The sequence below is a fragment of the Simochromis diagramma genome, unplaced genomic scaffold, assembly GCF_900408965.1.
Source record: "Simochromis diagramma unplaced genomic scaffold, fSimDia1.1 OVJJ01000602.1, whole genome shotgun sequence".
In the NCBI taxonomy this organism is placed as follows: Eukaryota; Metazoa; Chordata; class Actinopteri; order Cichliformes; family Cichlidae; genus Simochromis; species Simochromis diagramma.
In genome coordinates, this window is record NW_024387040.1 from 12,165,318 (window position 1) to 12,189,279 (window position 23,962).

General features: G+C 41.7%; 1 protein-coding gene across 1 annotated transcript in view; it reads left to right on the plus strand.

Annotated features, from left to right (window-relative positions):
- mbtps2 (membrane-bound transcription factor peptidase, site 2) overlaps window positions 1-23,962 on the plus strand; it is a 29,218-nt gene that overhangs the window by 781 nt on the left and 4,475 nt on the right. The window contains exons 2-10 of the mRNA XM_040044139.1: window positions 947-1,095; window positions 2,831-2,969; window positions 3,588-3,691; window positions 6,919-7,046; window positions 13,528-13,646; window positions 17,994-18,174; window positions 19,057-19,163; window positions 21,776-21,974; window positions 22,285-22,360. Of these exons, the coding sequence (XP_039900073.1) occupies window positions 947-1,095; window positions 2,831-2,969; window positions 3,588-3,691; window positions 6,919-7,046; window positions 13,528-13,646; window positions 17,994-18,174; window positions 19,057-19,163; window positions 21,776-21,974; window positions 22,285-22,360 (1,202 nt within the window). The remainder of the gene's footprint in view (window positions 1-946; window positions 1,096-2,830; window positions 2,970-3,587; window positions 3,692-6,918; window positions 7,047-13,527; window positions 13,647-17,993; window positions 18,175-19,056; window positions 19,164-21,775; window positions 21,975-22,284; window positions 22,361-23,962) is intronic.

Below are 23,962 nucleotides of genomic sequence, written 5' to 3' on the forward strand. Positions count from 1 at the left end.
AAAAACAGCAGGGGATAATTATAGCATTATTAGTGTGGAAGCACATTCAAGGATTAGTGAGAAAAAAGAAAGAAAATTTGTTATTAACCTATTTTTTTAAAACTGAGACATCCATCAGGGCATCCGTCCACTTATTAGTTTTCATTAACTGGCTATCCTAATTAGTGTTGCAGGCCTGCTGGATCCTATCCCAGCTATTAGTCATATATTTCGACTTTAAAAAACAATAACTGGGTGAGCAAAATTGAATTTATTTAGGATTTTCTTGACTCGACACGGGGTTTGGTTAAATGACCCTTAGCAAGTTGCAGTTGAATCAGACACGTTTGCTAGCCAAAAGTATATCCCCATGTAAAAACATGTAACATCTTGTCAGATCTATAGATACAGAGGAGCCAGTGAATGAGGCTTGTAATATCAACATCTGCTCAATTTCAGCTGCATTTTGAACAGTGTACAGATGAGTTAATGAAGACTTTGAAAGCCTTTAAATATCACTGCGAAATCAATTTTAATGTTCAGTGGAGTTTAAATCCCAGTTTCAGATTTATAAAACATAAAAACCTTATTTCCTACCAAGTTAGAGGCAGTCTGCGGCCTCATTTCTGAGCTGTTTTGTGTGTAAACTATTTCAGTCGGTCCTCCTCCCTCGACTTTTCCTTTTCTTACAATGATTAAGCATTTGGCTGCTTTTGTCATTACATGCATCGGTGGGCAACTTTTAACATTGTAACCCCTTGTAGCTTATATAAAGTTAGAGATGAATAGTGTAAAATTCTCCTTCTGATTGGGGGTTTCAATATGCAGAACCTTTTCTGATTACAGCTTATTGAGGTCCGGACATTGGAAATATGTGGACACTATAAGCTCTTACAGAATAACTCCAGTTAGACGTGCTTTCTAAATGTGGATGTGCTCGTGCGCTGACTTTGTCTCTGTCCTGCAGTCGTCGGTGACGCATCGGATCAGCTATGAGTCGTGGCTCGCCAGTCGTGGCCTGATGTTGTCTCCTTTTCACGTGAGATGGCAAACCACCATGTTCAACCGACTATTTGCATACTGCGCCCGCATCAACCCCCGGGCTCTTTACATGTGGTACGGTTTCTATATATATAATCCACTCAGCTGTTCCTGTAGTCTTTCTGAACTTTAATCGAGTGCAGTTAGTGTCAAAAATGGTAGAAAATGTGTATGTTGTGACACACAAGCCTAAACTAACATTTACAAATGTGTACAAATGATTTGATTCAAGTGCTAGTGGAAAACCGGGACATCTGAGCTTCCTCATGTGTTTTTCAAATAAAACAACGTTTTGTTTTTGTTTGTTTTTTTCCTGAATAAACAGAACAGCCCATCACTCCTCGACTACAAAACATACATTTACAAGTTACAGATACAGTACACACAATAAATGAGTACATTTGCAAGTTAGTTTATGCTTGTGGATCATAACACGCACGGTTGTAAAACATTTTGAGACTAATTTCCCTCTATAAACCTTTGTCCACACCTTCAGATTCCTGCTTCCTTCTACTTCAGTTACAATAAAATTATACTTTTTTTTTTCTTGTAAATGAGGCGCTGTGTTACTTTTGACTTTGATACTTGATGGTTTGGCTAAAAGCTTTCCTCAACCTTCCTTTTTCATCATAAAAGCATTTGGCAATTTAATAACATTTCTAAAAATGTCTTTTCTGCAGTAAATGGATTCAGAGAAGCTGTTGACTTACTTTCACAGGGACATAATTTGTTTCCTGGAAGAAAAAGACATTTTAGAGGATTACATTTTAATTGCAAACTGAGTCTGCACTGACTTCCTATAACCAGCCGTATGACAACCGAGCCTTAAAAGCTAAAGTCGGCAGCAAATGTAAAAAATAAATAGCTTGAGATGTTAGCAGACATCTTTCCTCCTGCAGATGTCCTCTCTCTTTCTAAAGACTAAATGGACAGATAGACATGCATCATACATGCTGAAAGTAAGTCGATTTTTGACTTTTCAGTAAGAAAGTAAGTAACATTCATTTACAAAGCACTTCTCAATAACATAACATCACATGGCTCTTCACAGTAAGATGAAGACAATGATGGAAAAAAAATTAAAATGGGGATAAAAGCTGGTCTTAAGCTTCCCTTAAAGGTATCAGAAATGTCCACAGAGCCCCAACCTCAAAAGCTCCTTTCTTCCTTAACCTGGACTGTGGGACAGCTAGCAGCACTGAACAGTAAACTGTACTGTCTTGCTAGTTACATATGGATTTAAAGGCTGACTAATATAGAGGGGCATCTGACTGTCAGAGATTTGAAAGAATTTTGATTTGAATCCTAAGCTTTAATTCGAAGCCAATGTAAAGCCAGGACCATTTAGAGGACGTGATGAGAAGCCTCACAGCAACATTCTGGACTGTTTGTAGGCGATGAGGTCCGGTCAGGATTTGGTCTGGATTGTAGGATTTAAACTCTACTCTCAAAGGTAAAGGTCCTAACGCTATCTGCGTCTGGTCAAAGAAGTTGTTTTCCCATGACACAGTTTAGGAAGGAACCTGAAGGACAGGCCAGTTTTTACATGTTTGTTTTATTGATTCATATTTTTTATGCTAACACCCCCAAACTTTTGGATTTATAGTAGATGACTTGTAGTAGTGACTGTTTTTAAAAATAATACTCTTAGTGTGGAACTGACTTGGTGTGGCATTTCTGAGTTTCTCAATTCCAGGTGTTTTTCCCGTTGTGTAGCTTTAATAATCTTTAGTTTTTTCACATTTATAAATGTGAAAAAAGTACAGCAAAATTGCACTTGTTGAATTTGCATCCCATCTGTGTTTCCCAGGTTCAACAGTGGTCTGGTGTTTGGTATCGCTGCCATGTTGGGCTCAGTGGTGCTGCTGATAAGGACTCTGCAGCAGACCATCGCTCAGATGACCACAGACAACCCACGGATTGGAGATCAACAGACCCTGCAGGTGGTGGTAGGTTGACTTTAATGTGATTTCTATACATAAGTTACATCAGCTGAATGAAAATGGCAAGTATTCATCAGATTTAAATCTGTAAGCTTTTGTGTCTCTTTTCTGTGTGTAACTGGATAAAAACAGCCTTCAGAGTTGATCATAAGCGTGTGAAATTCAAATGTCTGTGCCATGAAAAAAAAAAGACCCCTGCTTTTCAGGAGTGTTTCCCTGTTCACTTTTTATTCATTATGGTGTCAAATAACCGTGCATAAATGTGAGCCCTATCCCCAGTGGAGCTCTGTAGGTGATTCATGGGAAGCTATTAGTGGGCCATTTATATCCAAGAATTCAGCCTGGAGAAGAAAAAAAAATCTAGTCAGAAGGAGAAAAAATGCAGAAAACCACAAGCTTCAGCAAAACACCAAGCAATTAACGTGAAGAACCAAAACAAAAATTAAATGTGGTGATACAAATTAGAATTTTTTATTTGGGAAGATGTTACACTGTGGTTAAATTGGCTCTTCGTTTTTAGGATAAAACTAACCATAAATGCTGATTTTTAACTCTGTGAATTATGTTTTATGTTCATATCTTAGTCAGTTTCTTTTTTTTTTTTTGTCTCTGGTGTGTCTTTAGGTCCCCGGCGTTAATCTACCCACAAGTCAGCTGGCCTACTTCTTCATCGCCCTGCTGCTCAGTGGAGTAATACATGAGCTGGGCCACGCTGTGGCAGCACTGAGGTAATAACCACACCGCACCACATTGTAGTGTCAACATAGCATCCAGCATGAATCCATCATGATGAAGAGCATTTGTTTTGTTGGTGGATAATATATTAAACTCCAGAAAGGTGAAAGAATACAAAGACTCCAATACTACAAGTGTGTTTGCAAGGAGGACGTTGTAAATGTATGTCAGACTTCTGCTCAAAACGTTTGAAGCCTGGTCTTAAAAGTAGAGAGGACGTCTGTCTCTTGAAGCCAAACTGGGAGCTGGTTCCACAGGAGAGGAGCCTGATTTATAATCTTGTCCCTTGATAACCTTTCGGGATTAAGATAAAGGATTTATCTGAATCAGAGATAAAGGATTGTTAAAGATGGGACAATGTGCCTGCAGACATGAGCCAAATATAGAGCCCTTTGCCTTCTATTCTGCTTTAAGTAGAATGTGTTTCTGCTACTTTAGTATTTAAATTTGACCTTAAAACACCGGTTTGATAAAATTAGAGTGGCTTAGGCTGTCCAGGTACAGTGGAAATTAAATGTGTTTTTTGTATTAATCGCATGTTTTGATGTCAAATTCAAAACCACAAGTTGCTGGTGATTTTGTTTCATTGCGTTGTATTACTTGCTCACTTTGTGTGATTTTGATGAGCCCCAAAAAATCCCTTTAATTCATTCCTGATTTTTATTTCATGGTGCATTGGTTCTGATTACAGTTCATGATTAGGTGGATTGTGCAAATCCAAACTAATGAATTAGTGTGCATAGCACATGGTCCAGATGAGATGACCCCTCTGATCTGCTGCATCATCCTATTTTTCACAAAGCCACTGATTTCAGACAAGTGCTTTTTAAGTGAGGAGCCTCAAAGACTTCTTTCATGTGGATCCAGTCTGTGAGACTGTGATTAACTTCTGCTGGAGGATTTTTTATTTTAATACAGGATACAACTTGTGTACAGATAAACGTGAAGGCAGTAGGGGGCTAGGTTCCAAGTACAGTGGTATGTATTTATGACAAATATAGGAAAAGAATTAACATTTGAAAAATATGTACATCCATAAACAGTCAAGTCAGTATCTTGATTCAATCAAACAGGGGTTCAAGGAAGCCAAAAACTAGTAGTTTTTGTACTAGTTTCCACCACACCAAAGGGCAAGCCAAAGATTGTTTTGATTTTTTTTTAAAGGATGTTTATTGTAAATTCTGTTGCACTAAATTAACAATGAATTCTTAACTTTCGGTCCAATATATACTGGGTGTATCAAAAAGAGTTGTTTGATTTCAAAGTGCTGTAATTCTGCAGCTGTTCGCCTGTAACAATCGAAAGATGCGTTGTTACAAAGAGGGGATCCATGAGTTTCATGTGGTTGCTGGACATATGCTGTTTGTCTAGAAAGGGACATGCTGAGCAATTGTGACAATTGCAAGTTTTGTATATAAAACATTATATTCAGCCATGTATTTTAAAATGTATTTCAAGGTTCTATGTCTGTTACTTTAACAAATATAGCCTTTTGAAATTGGATGGTTCTTTTTGATGAACCCTGTATATTGCAGTCGTATTTAGTAACCCCAAGTGCTGCTGCACACCTGAGGCGAATAACGTTCCCTTACTGCACATTGGCTCTGCCCTAAGTACACCCCGCTTTAATTACATATCAGTTAATAACCACATAAACCACAAAAAAAAAATTAGATTATGAAATTACTAGCAAAATGTTTACTGAGGTCAAATATCCAGTGAGCGCCAGAATAGATTTTCCCATAGCTTCTTATACAAGCCGGCTTCTGCTTGGAGCCAGATGTTTCCCCTTGCTTTCTATTTGAAGGGTTAAGGTACCTCCACACTTCCCAGAAGCTACATCTATGTTTTCCTCTAAATATCCACAGACACAATAGTGTGTTTGTCTAAATGGTCTCAAGACTTCTTATACGTTTAGTGGAGTCTGGTGTGTCATTTGAGTTCAAGGGCAGCGAAGCCCAGTTTGATCTCACATGAGCTCTGCTCTTTGCCTTTTTCTAGTAGGTGTGCCCCATCTCATGTGCACATCCATGGTATGTCATGTACCCCCTAAAACACCTAATTACAAGCCTTCAAATAAGAAAAAGCATTCTTACCACATGACTCCCATCAGGAAGTGGTCCAGTCTGTCATATGCTTGTCACCAGTCTATCAACCGTTGAGAGCGTAAATCAAGTCTGCCATTTCTTATGTATCTGTCATACCTTGGCTTTTGAAGATTTTCCCTCACTGTGCCCAAAACCTGGAAGCTGCCCAGCGTTGCCCAGGAGCTTCCACCACTTCAGTTGTTGGAGTACCAGCTGTTAACAAAGATTCTCTCTTAGCAGGAGAGTTTACCCTCTGTTAAATTCAAGGACCAAAAATTGGCCTGAACATTTGATTCTAGGTGAAAATTGAATGAATAGTGCAATATTTTGCGCTGTTATTGTAAGTACAGTGTAAGTGCTTTCTTGAAGTGCACTGTTTTCTGTGCATTTGCTGTTCTTTTGTATGTTGTGGGCTTTTGTGGTAAATGGTAAAAGGACTGGGTCTTATATAGTGCTTTTCTACTTCACTTGAGCACTCAAAGTGCTTTATACAGCTTGCCTTGTTCACTTATTTGCACCCATTTATACAAGGACTTTTTTTCTATGCCTTCACACACATGACACTCCAATCAACACATCAGAGAGCAACCTGTGGTTCAATATATTGCCCATGGATACTTTGACATGCAGACTGGATCAAACTACAAAACTGATTAGTAGGTGACCTGCTCTGCCTTCTGAGCTCACCGGTTTTGTGTATACAATTGTAGAGACTGGCCTCAGGGCAAGTTCCTTTGTAGGGTGTCAGACAGGGCTAGACCAGTAAAACCACTTGATAATACGCTGTATGTATAAAGAAATACAAGTACTGTTGGAATATTTTCATTTGTATTGAATCAATCCAATCAATCCGATCCATGATGGCAAGGCTGAAATAAATAAAATGAGTGGGATTCCACTCTCGCTTCTTTCACTTTCTGGTAGTCTGCAATGAAATATTTCCATCATAGCTGAAAGAAAGCTTTGGCATGGCTCCTTGTCTTCTAGGTCATGATAAAAATCCAAAAATGATGACCTCCTTTATCTTCCTTCTGCTCCGGCCCTCAGGCTGTATGTTTGACACCCCTCATAGAGTCTGTTTCCCTTTAAAATCTAATGTTTCTTTGTTTTTTTTTATTTCTGTTCTCACGCAGGGAGCAAGTGCGAGTGAATGGATTTGGGATGTTTGTGTTCGTAGTTTATCCTGGTGCATTTGTGGACCTCTTCACCACACACCTCAACCTCATATCACCGGCTCAGCAGCTCCGCATCTTCTGTGCCGGTAAGACTTTTTATCCTGAGATGTGCTGATAGCTCCTTACGGCAGCCTGATTGTGTTTCCAGCTATTAATCACAATTATTACAAGCATGTTGTTTTGCCAGCAAAGGTCACTCTGAGGAGTTTATTGCTAAGCAGCAGACAGCTGCATCGCATCAAATCATTTCACTCTGCAATTAAGAAAATTAGAGCTTAATGAATTGAATGGTAAGCTGGCAGTCATTCGCACATGAATGTGACTGATGTCTGCCATCGCAGATCATCAGAGGGAGCTGCTTAAAGCCTGAGTATTTTCTGTGTGTGGTCTGGTTTGGAAGAAAAGTGCAGTTTCATTAGAAAATAGTCAAGTAGTTAGTTTGGAAAATCCCCATGCTGTAAGAATTACAGCAGAACTGTTATATGAAACATAAATTAAACGTCAAGCAAAGACTTGAACTTGATTCCCAAATTAACACAATGAAAACCAAAAAACAAAACACAATAGATTAACATTAGAAGTTTTTCTTCATACAACTTGTAAGTGTTGCTCTTAATATTCTTGTAAAGCAGAAGTTATGAGAGCAGCATCTTTTGCACTTTGATAATGTATACCCATGCCCCCTTACAGAAAGTATGAAAGGATTATGTGGACTTGTTAAGGCCCTGGTCATACAGGCCTAGAGTCTGGTTGTTGACTGCTTGGTAACCACTGGTTACTAGGGAAAAGTGAGTATTCCCAAACTAGTTGCAAGTGGTTGCTGGCAATCTCTGTGAAATAGATTTTTTTTTTTAAGCCACAGTCATGCACCAAGAGGCCAATCAGTGAGACTTGGAGTATCCACGGGTCTGTTTGATGAGTGGTTGCTGGAGGTTGCTTGCTGCTGTTAAGTGAAATTGGTCACAAACAGGTATACGGTTGCTAGCAGATTGCTTTGGTTAACTTTAGTTTGTATGAAAGATGCTGACTAGTCTGCAAACACTTGCCAACTACTCTCAACCATTCGCCTTAAAAGTAAAAGTTTATTTAAACGTGTTATTTTCAGTAGAGAGGCGAAACTTTCAATTTGAAGGCAAATGTTCTTAGTTTGCAGTTTGTATCGCACTTTAGTTTTAATACTTCTTGGTAGTAAAGTGTTTGCAGAGGAGTCAGCATCTTCTGTGCAAGCCACAGCAATCTGCAAGCAACCGTATACCTGTCTGTGACCAGTGTCACCCAATGACAGCAAGCCAACCTCCAGCAGCCACTCATCCACCTCGTTGTTGACTGGTGTCTAGGTCTATGTTACTCAGGCCTAAGGTATCGCATTCCCTCCATCATAATGCACTGCCAGGCAGATGATTTTTCAGATGGTTTTGCATGGTGGATCAAAATCTGCTGGTTTCTTTCTGTGTTCATCAATTTTGACAAGATCTCTGACATCACTGGCTGAAATGCAGCCCCAAACTATGACCGAGTCTCCACCGTGTTTTAGTGGTGGCTTCAGATACTCACTATTATGTCCCCATGCACATGTTGATAACAAGTTTGAAGTTTGAACCAATAATTAATGAATTTAGATTCATCACTTCATTAAACCTGTTGCTGCCGATTTTCAGTGCAGTTCTTGTATACTTTGGCAGACCTCACCTTTTCTTTGTTAACTTAAGAATACCTTCATCACAGCCACCTTTCCACTGAAACCATTTCTGATGAGGCTTTGGGAGTTTTTCCTTCCCACTGTCGCCAAAGTGCTTGCTAGTAGGGGGTCATATGATTGTTGGGTTTTTCTCTGTATGTATTATTGTAGGTTCTACCTTACAATATAAAGCACCTTGAGGCGACTGTTGTTGTAATTTGGTGCTGTATAAATCAAATTGAATTGAATTGGACAGTATGGAAATCAACCATGATTCACACAATGCTGAGAGATGCTAAGTTTTCAGCTAGTAGTTCTTTAGGAATCACCTAGGCTGAAGGTGATACAATTTAAAATGGGTTCTTTGCTAAATTGTCTAATACGTGTAAATGGAATGGGTTCATCACTTGAATTAGATGCCTTTTTGTGCATGAATTATTCACAGGTCAGTGTTAAATGGCTTATGAAATTTAAAATACAAACTATTAAATAAGATTCTCCTGGAAATGGTCCAGTACAAGGACTGGATTGAAAATGAGTGGAAATAGCAGCCAGTGTCTAACCCCCCCAAAAAACTTGGACAACAAGGTGAAACCTGCACAGTACTATACATGTGTAATAGCCTTATCAATACAAAGGTCTGGCTAATGTGTATTAAAAGTTAGCAGATTTAAATACTTACATTAGTAAAATTATGAAGGTATTATCAGTTGAATATAGTTGATGCACTCATTATGTAGAGCAATTGTTAGCTGGGCCATGCATACTGTACTACATGTGATGTTTTATGTTGTGTTATAGGATTATTTATTCTATTGTCTTTGTATTGCTTCTGACTTGTATTTGGTCAATTCTGAAGCAATTATTCTGTCAGGCAGTTTAATGCAAAATCCCAATCACCCTATCTTAATGAAAGCATTTCTCAATATAATGAAGAAAGGTTGTAGCTATAAGAATGGGGGAATGAAGCCTGTTATTGCAGTAAAAATATAATGTAGGAAAAAAAAGGTTCTGACATTCTTCCTGCTTTGTGATATTTTGTCGCTTTATTAGAGAATTTTAATGATTCAGTCAAAGATGAAAATTAAAAATTGGATTATTTTTTTAAATTTATTTTTGCACTTAATCATTTCCACATTTTATAGATTGAAGACATGGAGTAAAAGTGCAAGAGTAGAACAGAACAAGAGCGCTCAGGTAAACAGAGCCACAGCTTAATTCAGAGTGTGGCGATGCTATGAATAATTTTTCCAGCCTTGGAAATGTCACGCTGGTCTGGTCGAGGCTGAGCTCCATACAGATTATGGTACAGCTGGCAAAATTTCATACTGCTGGATTTCCCTTTGCTGTTTGCAGCCTTTAGAGGGCAGTGAAGAACTGTTGTGAAACAGTCTTTGTCTTTACCTATCAAGTGAAAAAAATTCCCTCAAGCTTTGCTGAGAAGAAAATAACTTGGTGGGGACTCCAGATGCAAAACTGAGACGTTCAGTCAGTTCACGTGACAAAGTGAGAGAGATGCTTTTCCCATTAGGAGGGTGGTGACGTAATAGCGTGTTGTGTTTATTGTTTTTTTCTCTCGCTGTCCACAGCTGAGATTGCCCTGCGTGCAAGGGGGTTGTCAGACATAACATGTTTATTATTTATTCCTGTAGAGATAGGTGCTGAAACTTTAATAGTTTGTTTACTGCATATATCAATATTTGAAATACACTGCATGAAGATTTTCCTTTTTTCTTTTTTGCCTGTAGGGCAGACATTGACTTTTTTTTTAAGATGTAGTGCATTTTTTCCAGCTGTACATTAAAAATCTTTTTTTTTTCCTTTTTTGTCAAAAAGGTTTTTCCTCAAAATACCATGTTTTTAACTTCCCTCTGACCACAGAGTCTGCCTCTGTCTATGTCACCATCACTATGTTTGAGTGATACCGTTGAGTGCTTTGACCTCATCAGGCCATGCAACGTTTCCTCCTGTGGTTTTTGGGAGACTGGCTTAGTTCTCTTGCATAATTAAGATGGTATAGACTGCTATTTTTAGTGAGCCGTGGTTGCTGTTGTGGCATGAGATCCTACATTCAGAATATGTGGCAAACACGCAGGTGGTTATTACAGCAGCAGCAAAACTTTACCATACAATCCTCACATTACGAAGGATGTTTTAGTCTAAGCTTTTTGAAGGATGCGAAGGATGAAAAGACTATTGTTGTCCACAAAGTGATGTGCAGACTACATGAGCAAGATATTTCTTCTTATATTTGGAGTTCTTCCTTTTGTAGGTCAAAGAGAGACACTCGTTAGCCAGTCTTTTTAGTGCAGAGTGATTTTGTAAGGAAAATGAAATTGCATCAGGTTTGCAATATTTTATGTGTTTTTTAAAACGGTGGTCTGTTATTCACATTTCCATTTGTGTATTTATAATCTTGTGTCCTGATAGAGTGGCATTTCAGCATTAGTAGACCAAATAATCGCTATTTTTACACTATCAGATTAGATGTCTGAAATGAGCTGTGAAACCAAAACCTCCAGTTTCAATGTACTTTGCCATTGACAGAAGGGTTTAACGGCATGTGGGTGGGGCATCTGCACACTCAGCAACAGCTGTGATGACCATATATGGGATATCTGTCTCAGTGACATAATTAAGAGACACCCCCCCCCCCCCCCCCCCCCCCAAAAAAAAAAAAAAGTCTGAAACTGAGCATACACTGACCTCAATATTTAAAATTTTTGTTCATAGAAAATAGCAGGTGCACTACAGTTTTCTTTGAACCATTGGACAAACAGAAACTTCCCTTTCTATGTACTTACATACTTTAAGATAAAACGGTAAGAAATTAAAACGAATACAAGAGCTTGTAGTTATAGCCATTTAAAGTTCAGACACCGAGGCAATTTAACAGTCATATTTCAACTTGATTTGATTTAGAAGGAGTAATTACTGCAGCAGCTGGCTGGAAAATGTGAGAACCTGTCTTCCACCGCTTCCAATTCGAAATGGAGACTTTGGCTTCAAGTGTCTGCCAATACAGAGTTCCTATCAATAACGCTGTTAAGTTAATAATCTGTATGCCTCACTGTGAGAAAAAGACTGGGTATTAGGGCTGTGCGATATGACCAAAATCTCATATCCCGATATAAGAATTCTATCATCCCGATAACGATATAAATCACAAAAATGTAACATTTCCTGAAAATTCTGTGAATCTCGGGCAGCTCGACTTGCGGGAAGTGTTTCCAGCTGCGTGTCATGTACCTGGAGTCGAGTGTTTTAACAGATGCAGAATAACGTGAAAGAGCAGATTATTTACGGATGAGAAGTAAAAAAGAGCCGACAGGTGCTAAAAAATAAACCTTAGACTCAAACGTTAGAACAGGCTTTTCCCCGCAGCACGCCGTGTAATAAATACTCACAAAGAAAACGGCGGCCGTTACAACTTATGTCTAAAAATGTATAGTTTCATGTTTATTTTGAAAAGTCTCAACAGGATCTTGAGCTTTATTGTGAAAGGTTTATGTGGAAGATAAACAAGCGGACACGCGATGGTGTTACCGTCGTTGTTGCTAACCACAACACATAAAAACAGGCGCTTGTCCGTAGCGTGGTTATATAGCGTGGTTAGGGCGACCGTGGCTCAGGGGGTTGGGAATCGCATCTGTAACCGGAAGGTCGCCGGTTCGATCCCTGGCCTCTCTGTCCTGGTCGTTGTGTCCTTGGGCAAGACACTTTACCCTACTTGCCTACTGGTGTTGGCCAGAGGGGCCGATGGCGCGATATGGCAGCCTCGCTTCTGTCAGTCTGCCCCAGGGCAGCTGTGGCTACAACTGTAGCTTGCCTCCACCAGTGTGTGAATGTGAGAGTGAATGAATAGTGGCATTGTAAAGCGCTTTGGGTGCCTTGAAAAGCGCTATATAAATCCAATCCATTATTATTATTATTATTATTATAAGAGAAAGAGAGAACTTTAAGAAATTAATATAGCCACTACAGTGACCATCAAAACGATGAAAAAATAATGCCCTAAAGAGTTTATTTTGCGACACCACGAAACAAAGGATAGTGTAAAATGAAACGATAGACGTTTTTATATCGTCATCCGATATATATCGTTATATTGAACAGCCCTGCTGGGTGTGTGTATATATATAGAGAGAGATAGATATATGGAAAAAAAAAACATCAAGTTCGACTTAAACAGTGAAATAATAAATGAAAACAGGTCCAGGAGAAATACAATGGGGGAAAAATAATGTATTTGTGTTGTTCAACTAATTTATTTTCACTGATCTTATTTTGGATCAAAGTGAGAGTCATGAGGCCGCAAACTGCAGCAGGTGTGCAGCTGACAGGAGACAGCTGCAGTGGAATCATATTTAATTGCGGTGACAACAACATTTTATGTTAACATAAGTGTAATAAAAGCTTACTGACAGGTGTTACACCAACCCCTACTAGCTTCACGTGTAAAGACTCGAACATGACAAGAGTGAAAGTAAATGATAGTGAGCATAGTCGTCTCATCTTTTCAGCCATGTCTGCTTACTTTGATCACAGTTTGTATGTTTGCAGAAGTTTTTTATGTAAGTGGAAACAGCAGCTATTGGTGTAAAATGCCTCCAAAATGCCAATATCCTACTGTTAGCTTCCTCTGTGCTATGTTAGCTGTGTTGCTAGCTGATGGCTTGTTGGGTGAAGAAAAACCACAGCAGCACAGAACTGAAATGAACATCTCCATCTATAGATCGACTTGTTGTTGACAATATTGTTTTTAACGTGATTAAGATAAGATAAGATTTGCTTTTTAAACCCAAAGTTTAAAAAGCAAAACTACACAACTCAAATGAAGATAAAAATGAGGAAAAACAAAAAAAATATTTTTTGTCTTCTCTTTCCAGGTGTGTGGCACAACTTTGTTCTGTGTTTGGCAGCGTTGGCCTTTCTCTTCCTGTTGCCTCTCCTCCTGTTTCCCATGTACGCCACCGGAGCTGGAGCGCTGGTCACAGAGGTTGTGCAGGTCAGTGCCTCAGTTTCACATATCAGGTAAAGGGGTAGGTCGACGTGATAGAAAATCCATTTTCCATAAAGTTACTTGTCGTTCCTCTACATGAATTAATTTTAGCTGAGCTTAGCAGAAAGCTGCCCTGCCTCTGTCCCAAACTGAACTGATGTGAAGCCTGTGAGCAACAAACCCGCTGAATGTTTTATTTTCTGTCTGAGGTGGGAATGTCATTGTCATAAATTAATCAAATAAACACTGAAATAAACCACTGCTTTAATGCTGCATAATGCTATTACATCATCAGCCAGATTACAATCGATGATGATGAGGATTGTTGATTTAAGATGAGAAAGGCTACAAAACACACCTCTGTTTACCTGTGGAGGTGAGGTACATCAGGTGAACAGCTTAATAATATTACTACTAATAATATTATCATCAATAATGTTATTTTTGGGTAATTGAGCCTTTATATATGTTTAAAAAATTCTCCGTGAATTGATACCTTATCGTGGTGGAGGGGTTTGTGTGTCCCAGGGATTCCAGGGGCTATGTTGTCTGGGGGCTTTTGCCCCCTGGTAGGGTCTCCCATGGCAAATTGGTCCTGGGTGAGGGACCAGACAAAGAGCGATTCAGAAGACCCTTATGAAGAAAACATCGAGGGAAAAGTTTACCCTGCCCGGGATAGGGTTACCGGGGTCTTGCTCTGGAGCCAGGCCCGGGGAGTGTGCCCAAGGGCGAGCGTCTGGTGGCCGGGCCTTAGTCCATGGGGCCCTGGCTGGGCACAGCCCGAAAAGGGGACATGGGCCCATCCTCCCGCAGGCCCACCACCCGCAGGAGGCGCCATAGGGGTCGGGTGCATTGTGTGCCGGGCGGCGGCCAGGAGCGGAGGCCCTGGAGGACTGATCCCCAGCTGCCAAGACTGGCAATTGGGACATGGAATGTCACCTCTCTGGTGGGGAAGGAACCTGAGTTAGTGCGTGAGGTTGAGAGGTACTGGCTAGATATAGTCGGGCTGACCTCTACGCATTGCTGGGACTCTGTCTCAGTCTGGAGTTGCCCCTGGTGAGAGGCGGCGGGCTGGGGTGGGTATTCTAATATTCCCTCGGCTTGCTGCCGGTACGTTGGGGTTTTTCCCAGTGGATGAGAAGGTTTGTTCCCTGCGCCTTAGGGTCGGGGAACGGGTCCTGACTGTCATCTGCGCGTATACGCCGAGTGGCAGTTCAGAGTACCCAGCCTTTTTAGAGTCCCTGGGTGGGGTGCTGGAAGGTGGTCCACCTGGAGACTCTATTGTCCTGCTGGAAGACTTCAATGCTCACGTGGGTAATGACAGCGAGACCTGGAGGGGCGTGATTGGGAGGAACGGCCTCCCTGATCTGAACCCGAGTGGTGTTTTGTTATTGGACTTCTGTGCAAATCACCGTTTGGCCATAACGAACACCTTGTTCAAACATAAGAGTGTCCATAAGTGCACGTGGCACCAGGACGCTCTAGGCCACAGGTTGATGATCGATTTTGTAATCGTATCACCAGACCTGCGACCATATGTTCTGGACACTCGGGTAAAGAGAGGGGCTGAGCTGTCAACTGATCACCACCTGGTGGTGAGTTGGATCAGGTGGCAGGGGAGGACGCTGGACAGACCTGGTACTCCTAAACGCGTAGTTAGGGTGTGCTGGGAACGTCTAGCAGAGGCGCCAGTCCGCGAGATCTTCAACGCACACCTCCGGCAGAGCTTCAACAGCATTCCGAGGGAGACTGGGGACATTGAGTCCGAATGGACCATGTTCAGCGTCTCCATTGCCGAAGCTGCTGCATTGAGCTGTGGCCGCAAGGTGGTTGGTGCCTGCCGTGGTGGTAATCCCCAAACCAAATGGTGGACACCAGAGGTGAGGGGAGCCACCAGGCTGAAGAAGGAGTCCTATTGGGCTTGGTTAGCCTGTGGGACTCCGGAGGCAGCCGACAGGTATCGACAGGCCAAGCGGAATGCGGCTCGGGCGGTGGCTGAAGCAAAAACTCGGGTGTGGGAGGAATTCAGAGAGGCCATGGAAAAAGACTTTCGGACTGTCTTGAAGAGATTCTGGCAAACCGTCAGGTGTCTCAGGAGGGGAAAGTGGTGCTCTACCTGCACTGTGTATAGTGCTGGCGGAGCGCTGCTGACTTCGACTGAGAAAATTGTCTGGCGGTGGAAAGAATACTTCGGACCTCCTTAATTCCACTGACACCGTCTTCCGAGGAGGAAGCAGAGTCTGATGAGGGGAATGACCCATCAATTTCCGGAAGCAAGGTCACTGAGGCAGTTAAACAACTCCTCGGTGGCAGAGCCCCTGGTGTTGATGAGGTCCGCCCCGAGTTCCTGAAGGCTCTGGACGTTGTAGGGCTGTCCTGGTTGACACGCCTCTACAATGTTGCGTGGAAATCAGGGGCAGTACCCCTGGACTGGCAGACCGGGGTGGTGGTCCCCATCTTTAAGAAGGGGGCGCCGGAGGGTGTGTTCCAACTACAGGGGGTTCACACTCCTCAGCCTCCCTGGGAAAGCCTATGCCAAGGTGCTGGAAAGGAGAGTTCGTCCGCTGGTCGAACCTCGGATACAGGAGGAAGAATGCGGTTTTCGTCCTGGTCGCGTAACACTGGACCAGCTCTTTGTCCTCTCAAGGATACTTGAGGGTGCATGGGAGTTTGCCCAACCAGTCTACATGTGTTTTGTGGACTTGGAGAAGGCATTCGACCGTGTCCCTCGGGGTGTCCTGGAGGTGCTGCGGGAGTATGGGGTGTCTGGCCCATTGCTACGGGCCATTCAATCCCTATACAACCGTTGCAAGAGCTTGGTTCACATTGCCAGCAATAAGTCAGACTCGTTTCGGTGGGTCATGGGCTCCGCCAGGGCCGCCCCTTGTCACCGATTCTGTTCATAATTTTTATGGACAGGATTTCTAGGTGCAGCCAAGTGGCGGAGGGCTTTCTCTTCGGTGGCCTCAGAATCTCATCTCTGCTTTTCGCGGATGATGTGGTTCTGTTGGCTTCATCGGGTGAAGGCCTCCAGCTCGCACTGGAACGGTTCGCAGCCAAGTGTGAAGCAGTGGAAATGAGGATCAGCACCTCCAAATCTGAGGCCATGGTTCTCAGCCGGAAAAGGGTGGAATGCCCACTCTGGGTCGGGGATGAGTTCCTGCCCCACGTGGAGGAGTTCAAGTACCTCGGGGTCTTGTTCGTGAGTGATGGGAGAAGGGAGCCGGAGATCGACAGACGGATTGGTGCGGCGGCTGCAGTGATGCGGACGCTGCACCGGTCCGTGGTGGGGAAGAGGGAGCTGAGTGTAAAAGCGAAGCTCTCAATTTACTGGTCGATCCCTACCCTCACCTATGGCCACAAGCTGTGGGTAGTGACCGAACGAACGAGATTGCGGATACAAGCAGCGGAAATGAGCTTCGTCCAAAGGGTGGCTGGCCTCTCCCTTAGAGATAGGGTGAGAAGTTCGGCCATCCAGGAAGGGCTCAGAGTAGAGCCGCTGCTCCTCCACACCGAAAGGAGCCAGCTGAGGTGGTTCGGGCAACAATACATAATCCCCCTGTAGTAAATAGTTAAGTAAAATATAGTTATAGCCAAGTCTGTAGTTGGAGTCTATGCTCTTTATATGTTCTTTACCACTGCTAGTGTCCCTTTATTAGCTCATTTAATCCACTTTAAAAATCCATGTAGGGTGCTTTATCTGCTCATCAGTGTAGCAGCATTTAAAATACTTGAACAATGACCAGAATACTGACTATCACTAATCTCCAACCAGGAAAGAAGGGTCAGAAAAAGCAAAACCAGGCTAAATTCATGTGTTAAGTTCTTGTAAACATCCGCAGAGGGGGAGTAGAAGACTAACTGGAAGCTCTGCAGTCTGGAATGTACGCTTTGTACGGTCAGAACAGGAATACACTGCAGTGGGTGACTAAAACCACCCAGAACGTCACTAGTTCCTGTGTGTCGCTGATACTGATGAAGCGAGGTGTTTGACCAGACCCCAAAGGAGATAATAACCAGCCCCGTTGCCATCTGACAAACAGCACAATAGTATCAGCTACATTACCACTAGATTTCTTTCCTTAGGCTATGTGACTTATGAGCTCATCCTCCCCACTTAAATCCACAGTAAATACTTTTTAAAATTTTATGACTTAATCATTTATTATTTCATTAATGTATTTATGCTGCAGCAGTGTAGCCACAGTTGGTGACTGTTGCTCAAGAGCTTATTGTATTTGTCAGAGTTTCCCAACTATTGCAAGCTTGCAGGACTGAAGCCATCAGATTTCACTTGTGTGACCTTTTGCCCATTTAAATCAAGATTTATGTCTGCGTGTGTATTTGGTCCAGAGCTCTGCAGCTGACGGTCCCAGGGGTCTATCAGTTGGGGACATAGTGACAGGCCTGGAAGACTGTCCCGTCAGGGGAGTGGAGGACTGGACCAGCTGCCTGTCTCACCTCGCTCACACACCACAGACGGGATACTGCGTCCCTGTCACCAGCCTGCAGCCCAGCTGGGCTCATGGACGAGGTGGGTGAGGAATTTGTTCAGCAAGGCCACCGGACTTGCTCTATCAAGACATAAGAAAGCCGTATTATTTCATAGTTTTGTATGTATGCCTCCAATAAAGAGCCAGCTGAGTACCTCTACCTGGAGACTTGACTGTATTAAATCGTAATAGCATCATAAATTAACGTCTTTCAAAAGGCAGCTATTAAACTACTTTATTAATCACTTGATTTAAACATTAATTGACCTTGTTTTGTCATCACTACAGTGGGCCACTTAAATATTAAACGGGGTCACAGTTACAGAGCAGCAACAGGAGCTCCGATTGGCCAAGTGTCAACTCATGTGGGAGGTAATTGTGTAACAGCTGGCCAATCCTAGCTCCTGCTGCTTCTCTGTGGTCTAGAATTTACTCAAGTGGCACATTTGATTTAGGAGCAGATGCCCTTAATGTTAATTTTCTATTATAGTCCTAAAATTTTTTATTGACATAACAGCTTAGAGATCAGACATTTATGTCATTTTATTTGTCCTTTGTCTTTCAAAGTCTGTGTCTTGGATGGTTATCGAAAATAAGCTGAAACAAGTTATCACTGGGGATTTTGCTTATGATACTCTTCTTACTCTGGCATTAGTAATTATTGTCATATTAGATATGCAGAACAGAGTCTTTGGGGTTTTTCGCCTGAAGCACACCAGATTAATGTGCTTTTTACTATGCAGAGTTAAGCCAATGACCTTTTAAGGAGTCCAGAAGACTTTTTAGTCATCGAATAAATGGTGTGATATTGTGTTATTTTATCTAATCATCCATTTCGAGTCCACCTACTAACAGAACGTCTATTTTTAAGATTCTTTTCAGAGTTGTGCTATATTTTCCATCTGTTTCTCTCCCCCCTGTAGCTTTCAAGCGTCTGGATGGAACGATGGACTGCTGCAGCAACAACAGCCTGACCGACCTCTGCTTCTCTTACATTAAATCACAGGGCAGGAGCAGCAGAGAGAGAGAGGTGACACACACTCACTGACAGATGTGGGGGCTTTTTGTGGCTGGTTAGTCATACAGACAGGTCTCAAAACCTTTTAGACAGTTGCGGATATTTATATTACTTCCTTTGTTCACTTCCCTTTTATTTCCATGTGTGACTTTCCATGAGTTTTCAGCTGCGGTGCTGTGAAAAAAGTTTGACACTGTTTGAGTAAAGTTAGGATTTCTATTAGCATTTGGTGTGAGCACACTTTGTCTAAATCACCAGTTCTTCTTATCGCCTTATTTTCTTGAGTAGCCACAGTTCTTCTGTGGGTTTTTATGCCACCTCTGTTACGTTTTGTTCTTGCGATTGAAGATTACTCTGTGTCAACCTTACATGCTGAAGTGACCCAAATCTGATTGGTTTTGCCCCAGAGTGACAGAGCTTGAGCATCTGCATTCGAGGGCTGCTTTACATGAGAGAGCTGGTTTTATGACCCCTATTGGGACAATGAGATTGAAATTTTTCTGTTTTTTTTTTTTCTGGGTTTTTTTTTTTCTTGCCTGTCACCACCCACAGCTCTGTCTGGGCTGATGTGCCACCAAATGTTGGTAACACAGCAGCGGTTAAGGTTTATTCTTGTCTTGTCTGCTTACCTCTACAGTAAATTATCCTGAATGTGTACAGTAACACGGTGGCAGAACGGTGGTTAGCACTGTTGCCGCACAGCAACAAGGTCCTGAGTTCAATTCCACCATCAGGCCCGGGGTCTTTCTGTGTGGAGTTTGCATGTTCTCCCCGTGTTTGTGTGGGTTCTCTCCGGGTACTCTGGCTTCCTCCCACCGTCCAAAGACATGCAGTTTGTGGGGATAGGTTAACTGGATAATCCAAATTGCCACTAGGTGTGCAAGTGCGAGAGAATGTGAGCGTGAATGGTTGTCTGTCCCTGTGTGTTAGCCCTGTGACAGACTGGCGACCTGTCCAGGGTGTACCCCGCCTCTCGCCCAATGACAGCTGGGATAGGCTCCAGCACCCCCCGCGACCCTGAAAAGGATAAGTGGAAGTGAATGGATGGATGGTGTACAGTATCATAGGTATGTAGGGATTTTTTGCTGATGTACAATAGGCCTTTGGCTCTCAAGGCAATGAGTTAGGTGCTCCATATCACACAGATATGTGTTGTTTTGTTTTTTACCATTTGCTGAGCAAAAAGATCAACTTTGCTAGAGTAAATGAAACCCCAACCACTTGTGGCTAAAACCTCTTTGGGTGGAGGTCACAAAAATCTCTGTGTAGGAAAGCCCCTTCCCTGTCATCTCTACTTATGTTGTTACTGTTGTATAAATTAAGGTTTTGTTGATGTTCTTGTGGCTGCGGGGCATTTTCCAAACCCCCATCTGGAGGAAATGAACACCAACAATTAAAGTTCGAATTCTGATACATTTATTTCATAAATTCTGGTGAGTTAGAAGTGTCCCCCAGTGACAGCTGTCAATTATCAGTACTGTTTTATTTTTACATAATCTTGCCTGACACTTGCAATGTTGCCTAAAGGGTAAGATGTTGCTTGCTGTAAAGGGACTTAATAAAATTAATAAAGGTTTTGTCAGTATTCAAACAAATTTGGCTTCAAGGCCTGCAGTGTGAAGGATAGCCTCTGAGTCTGGCTGTTTGCTCATAATAAGAAAATTATGATTGAATACTTTCTGTTTGCATTTGCTAAAAAATTAAATTCCGCTTACAAAAAAACAAAGAAAATACACGTAGCAGACATCTACAGTAAGCGGAACAAACCGAGCTGTCTTTTCCAATCTTCTGTTGTCCAATTTTGGTCAGCCTTTGCAAATTCTAGCAGACAAGAATAGGACTCTGTGTGGTCTTCTGCCCATGTGCTTCAAGGTATGCTCTTCTGCATACCTTGGTTCTATTAAGTATTTATTTGAGTTACTGCCTTTTCTATAGATCAAAACACACTGGCCATTCTTCTTTGACCTCAAAGTGTAATTTTTACCCAGAGAACAAATTTACCCAGAGAACTGCAGCTGAGTGGATGTTTTCTCTTCTTCAGATCAGAAAGTCATACAGATGGTTGTGTGGGAAAATCCAAGTAGATCAGCAGTTTCTGAAATACTCATACCAGCCCACCTGACCCCATAACCATGCCATAACCATGACACTTAAATCACCTTTCTTACCCATTCTGCCATATGATTGGCTAATTAGATATTTGCATTAACCAGTAGCTGAACAGCTCTACCTATCAAAGTGCCTGCTAGGTGTATTTCTGAAATGTCTGTGTTAGGGGATGTCATGAGTTGAGTTGTAGTCACCAAAAATAATCATCTCCTATTTTGCGCTGCTCTCAATTATCACATTCAAGCTGCAATGCCAGTGTCTCCTCCCAGTCTCAAATGGGGGCGCTTTCATAACCTTGTAACCTTATTTACAAAAAAGAATAATTAGATATACATTTTGAAATACAAGCTGAAAGTGTTTGTGCAGTCGTGCTTTGTATGGAAAAAGACACCATACCAAAATGAATGGGTGTTAATGGCGGAAACAGAAGCTAGCTAACATGGAGAAAAGCTGCATAGAGTAACTGAAAATCGTTTTTTTACTTTTTACTTTTTTGTGTAATCCTGTGGCTTCAGTACGCCTGCATGCCAGTACGTAAGATGGTGACGGGAACGCGAGTGTGTCATACAGATGACGACTGTGCTGCACATTCCCACACTGCCAGCATTTGCGTCACGCCTTCTCTGGAGAACCAGACTCGCTTCATACGTGTCACACACCCTCCCAACACGCACATGCTGTTCGTGGGATATCCGCCACACCTGCAGTATGCAGGTACGTACACTTATGTTACCTCCATTTGTGAATGTAGGACATAATTAGCTGAAGCAACCGTTTGTTGAACATATCATTTGTTTAAATCTTGTGTTTTCAGTTTCAAACTTGTAATAAGCAACTGCATTTACTGTAATAAGCAAGTAATTGGTGTTTACAGTGTTCTGTAGATGTTGAACTGACTCTGGGCAAGGCAGAGGGAGTAATCACGAAGAGCCTGGATGTTTTCTCAGCTCATATTTAAGATTCATGAAGTGTTCAGTGGATCAAACCGAGGACCTATATATCCTGTGTTTTCTTATTTCCACAGTGAGTCTGACTAACTTTGTCCCTCGCTTTGGATTCCTCCACCTGGACCTTCCTGTATTCCTAGAAACCTTCTGCAAGTATCCTTTCAGGTTAAAGGGACTACAGTCATAATCAAGGATGGGTGTAAGAAGAATGAACCCTACTCTTCTATCACTTTAAATTATAACATGCAGTGCAACATTTTATCATGTGTTGCATGTTCTCAGTTTCCTCTTTTAGGATTATATAGCATAAAAGTTTCATCTTACTTGATTCCAAATGTCTTTTTCTGAATAAAAGACCCCTTTTTAACATCTAATCAGCACAGTCAAGAGGCCAGATGCACTTTAAGATTGCCTGAATGCAGCCCTTAATTGCATTGCTGTGCACATTTCTGATTGCAGTTCAACCCTTTTTAAGCCGTTTTTACATTTTTGTAGGTCTGTTTTTCTTTGTGACTACTTAACAAAGTAGTTATCTCTTGGCACTGCTGATTGGTACTTGGATTGATTGAAAACGATTTTTATTTGGGCTGAAAAGAACATGGTCTCATTAAGGTCATTAAGTTTATGTTAAGATGACGGTGAAGGCTAAAACTGTATCTCGTTAATGTGAATTCACCTTTTTATTTGTAAGGGTAGGGTGAGTTGTTTCTTCTTGTTATGTAATGCTTTGAAAGTTAAAAGCGTGCTCTTTGGTCTTTTGGGCATTTTGGATGATTCAACGTTGATGTGTTTTTAATGGTGATCTTTTGAAAACCAACACTGGCTCATATTTGACCAGGTGATTGTAGCGTGCCGCCTTTTCTGATTACTACTGGTGAGCAGCTACCTGCTCATCTAGTCATTTTCAGCTTCCAGTTCTTCCTCAGTAGGATTTTTTTCCCTAAAATCTAATTATATGTTTTATAGTTTTATATCCGTTGCTTACACGTGTACATGCAGTGCTAATTCAATTATGGAAAAAATGCTGTATATAAAGGATGAATGCGTCTTTGGTTTCTAAAAGGTGAAGTCTATGCAGACATGCCTTAAACATTCATTCATAATGATAAAAAGCCAGAGGATGACTCCTTTGGTCAGACGTCCAATTGTACTAACGTGTATTTGGGGAAGGGGGAGCCTTTTCCACACTTGATCTGTGCTGTCCTTAAACACATCCCTGTTGGGTTTATGGGTTTATTTCTGACTGACTTGCTAGTTTTAGGTCATGTCAAATCCAGCATCTTGTTCGTTTTTCGAGTTATGTTCCCATTAATGTCAAAAAGGAAGATAAAGAATACAGTATATTTTATTTCCTTTTTCTTTCTTGTGTTCGACAAGAGTGTGCAGTGCCCTTCAGATTCACAGTCAGATTGACTTTGTGATGTACTGTTTCAAAAAGCCAACATGGCAACGGCCATAATGATTAGTTTGAGAATTCAAACACCAGACTGCACAAACCACTGAGTAACGTCATGGTGGATACCTTTATTTTTTTTATGGACAGACACTCCAAAGTAACAACTAATTGAGAGTATAGTCTAGATAATGCTGTTTCTACTGGTTCTCACTGATGTGATATGCTTTGGCTGAATTAAATGACAGATGTTAAGAAGATGCAATGTAAAAACATATCTCATTAATCTTTAATTAATAGTTTAATTCCCCTCTCCAACTCCAGTCCTCGAGAGCTGCTGTCCTGCAGCTTTTAGATGCATC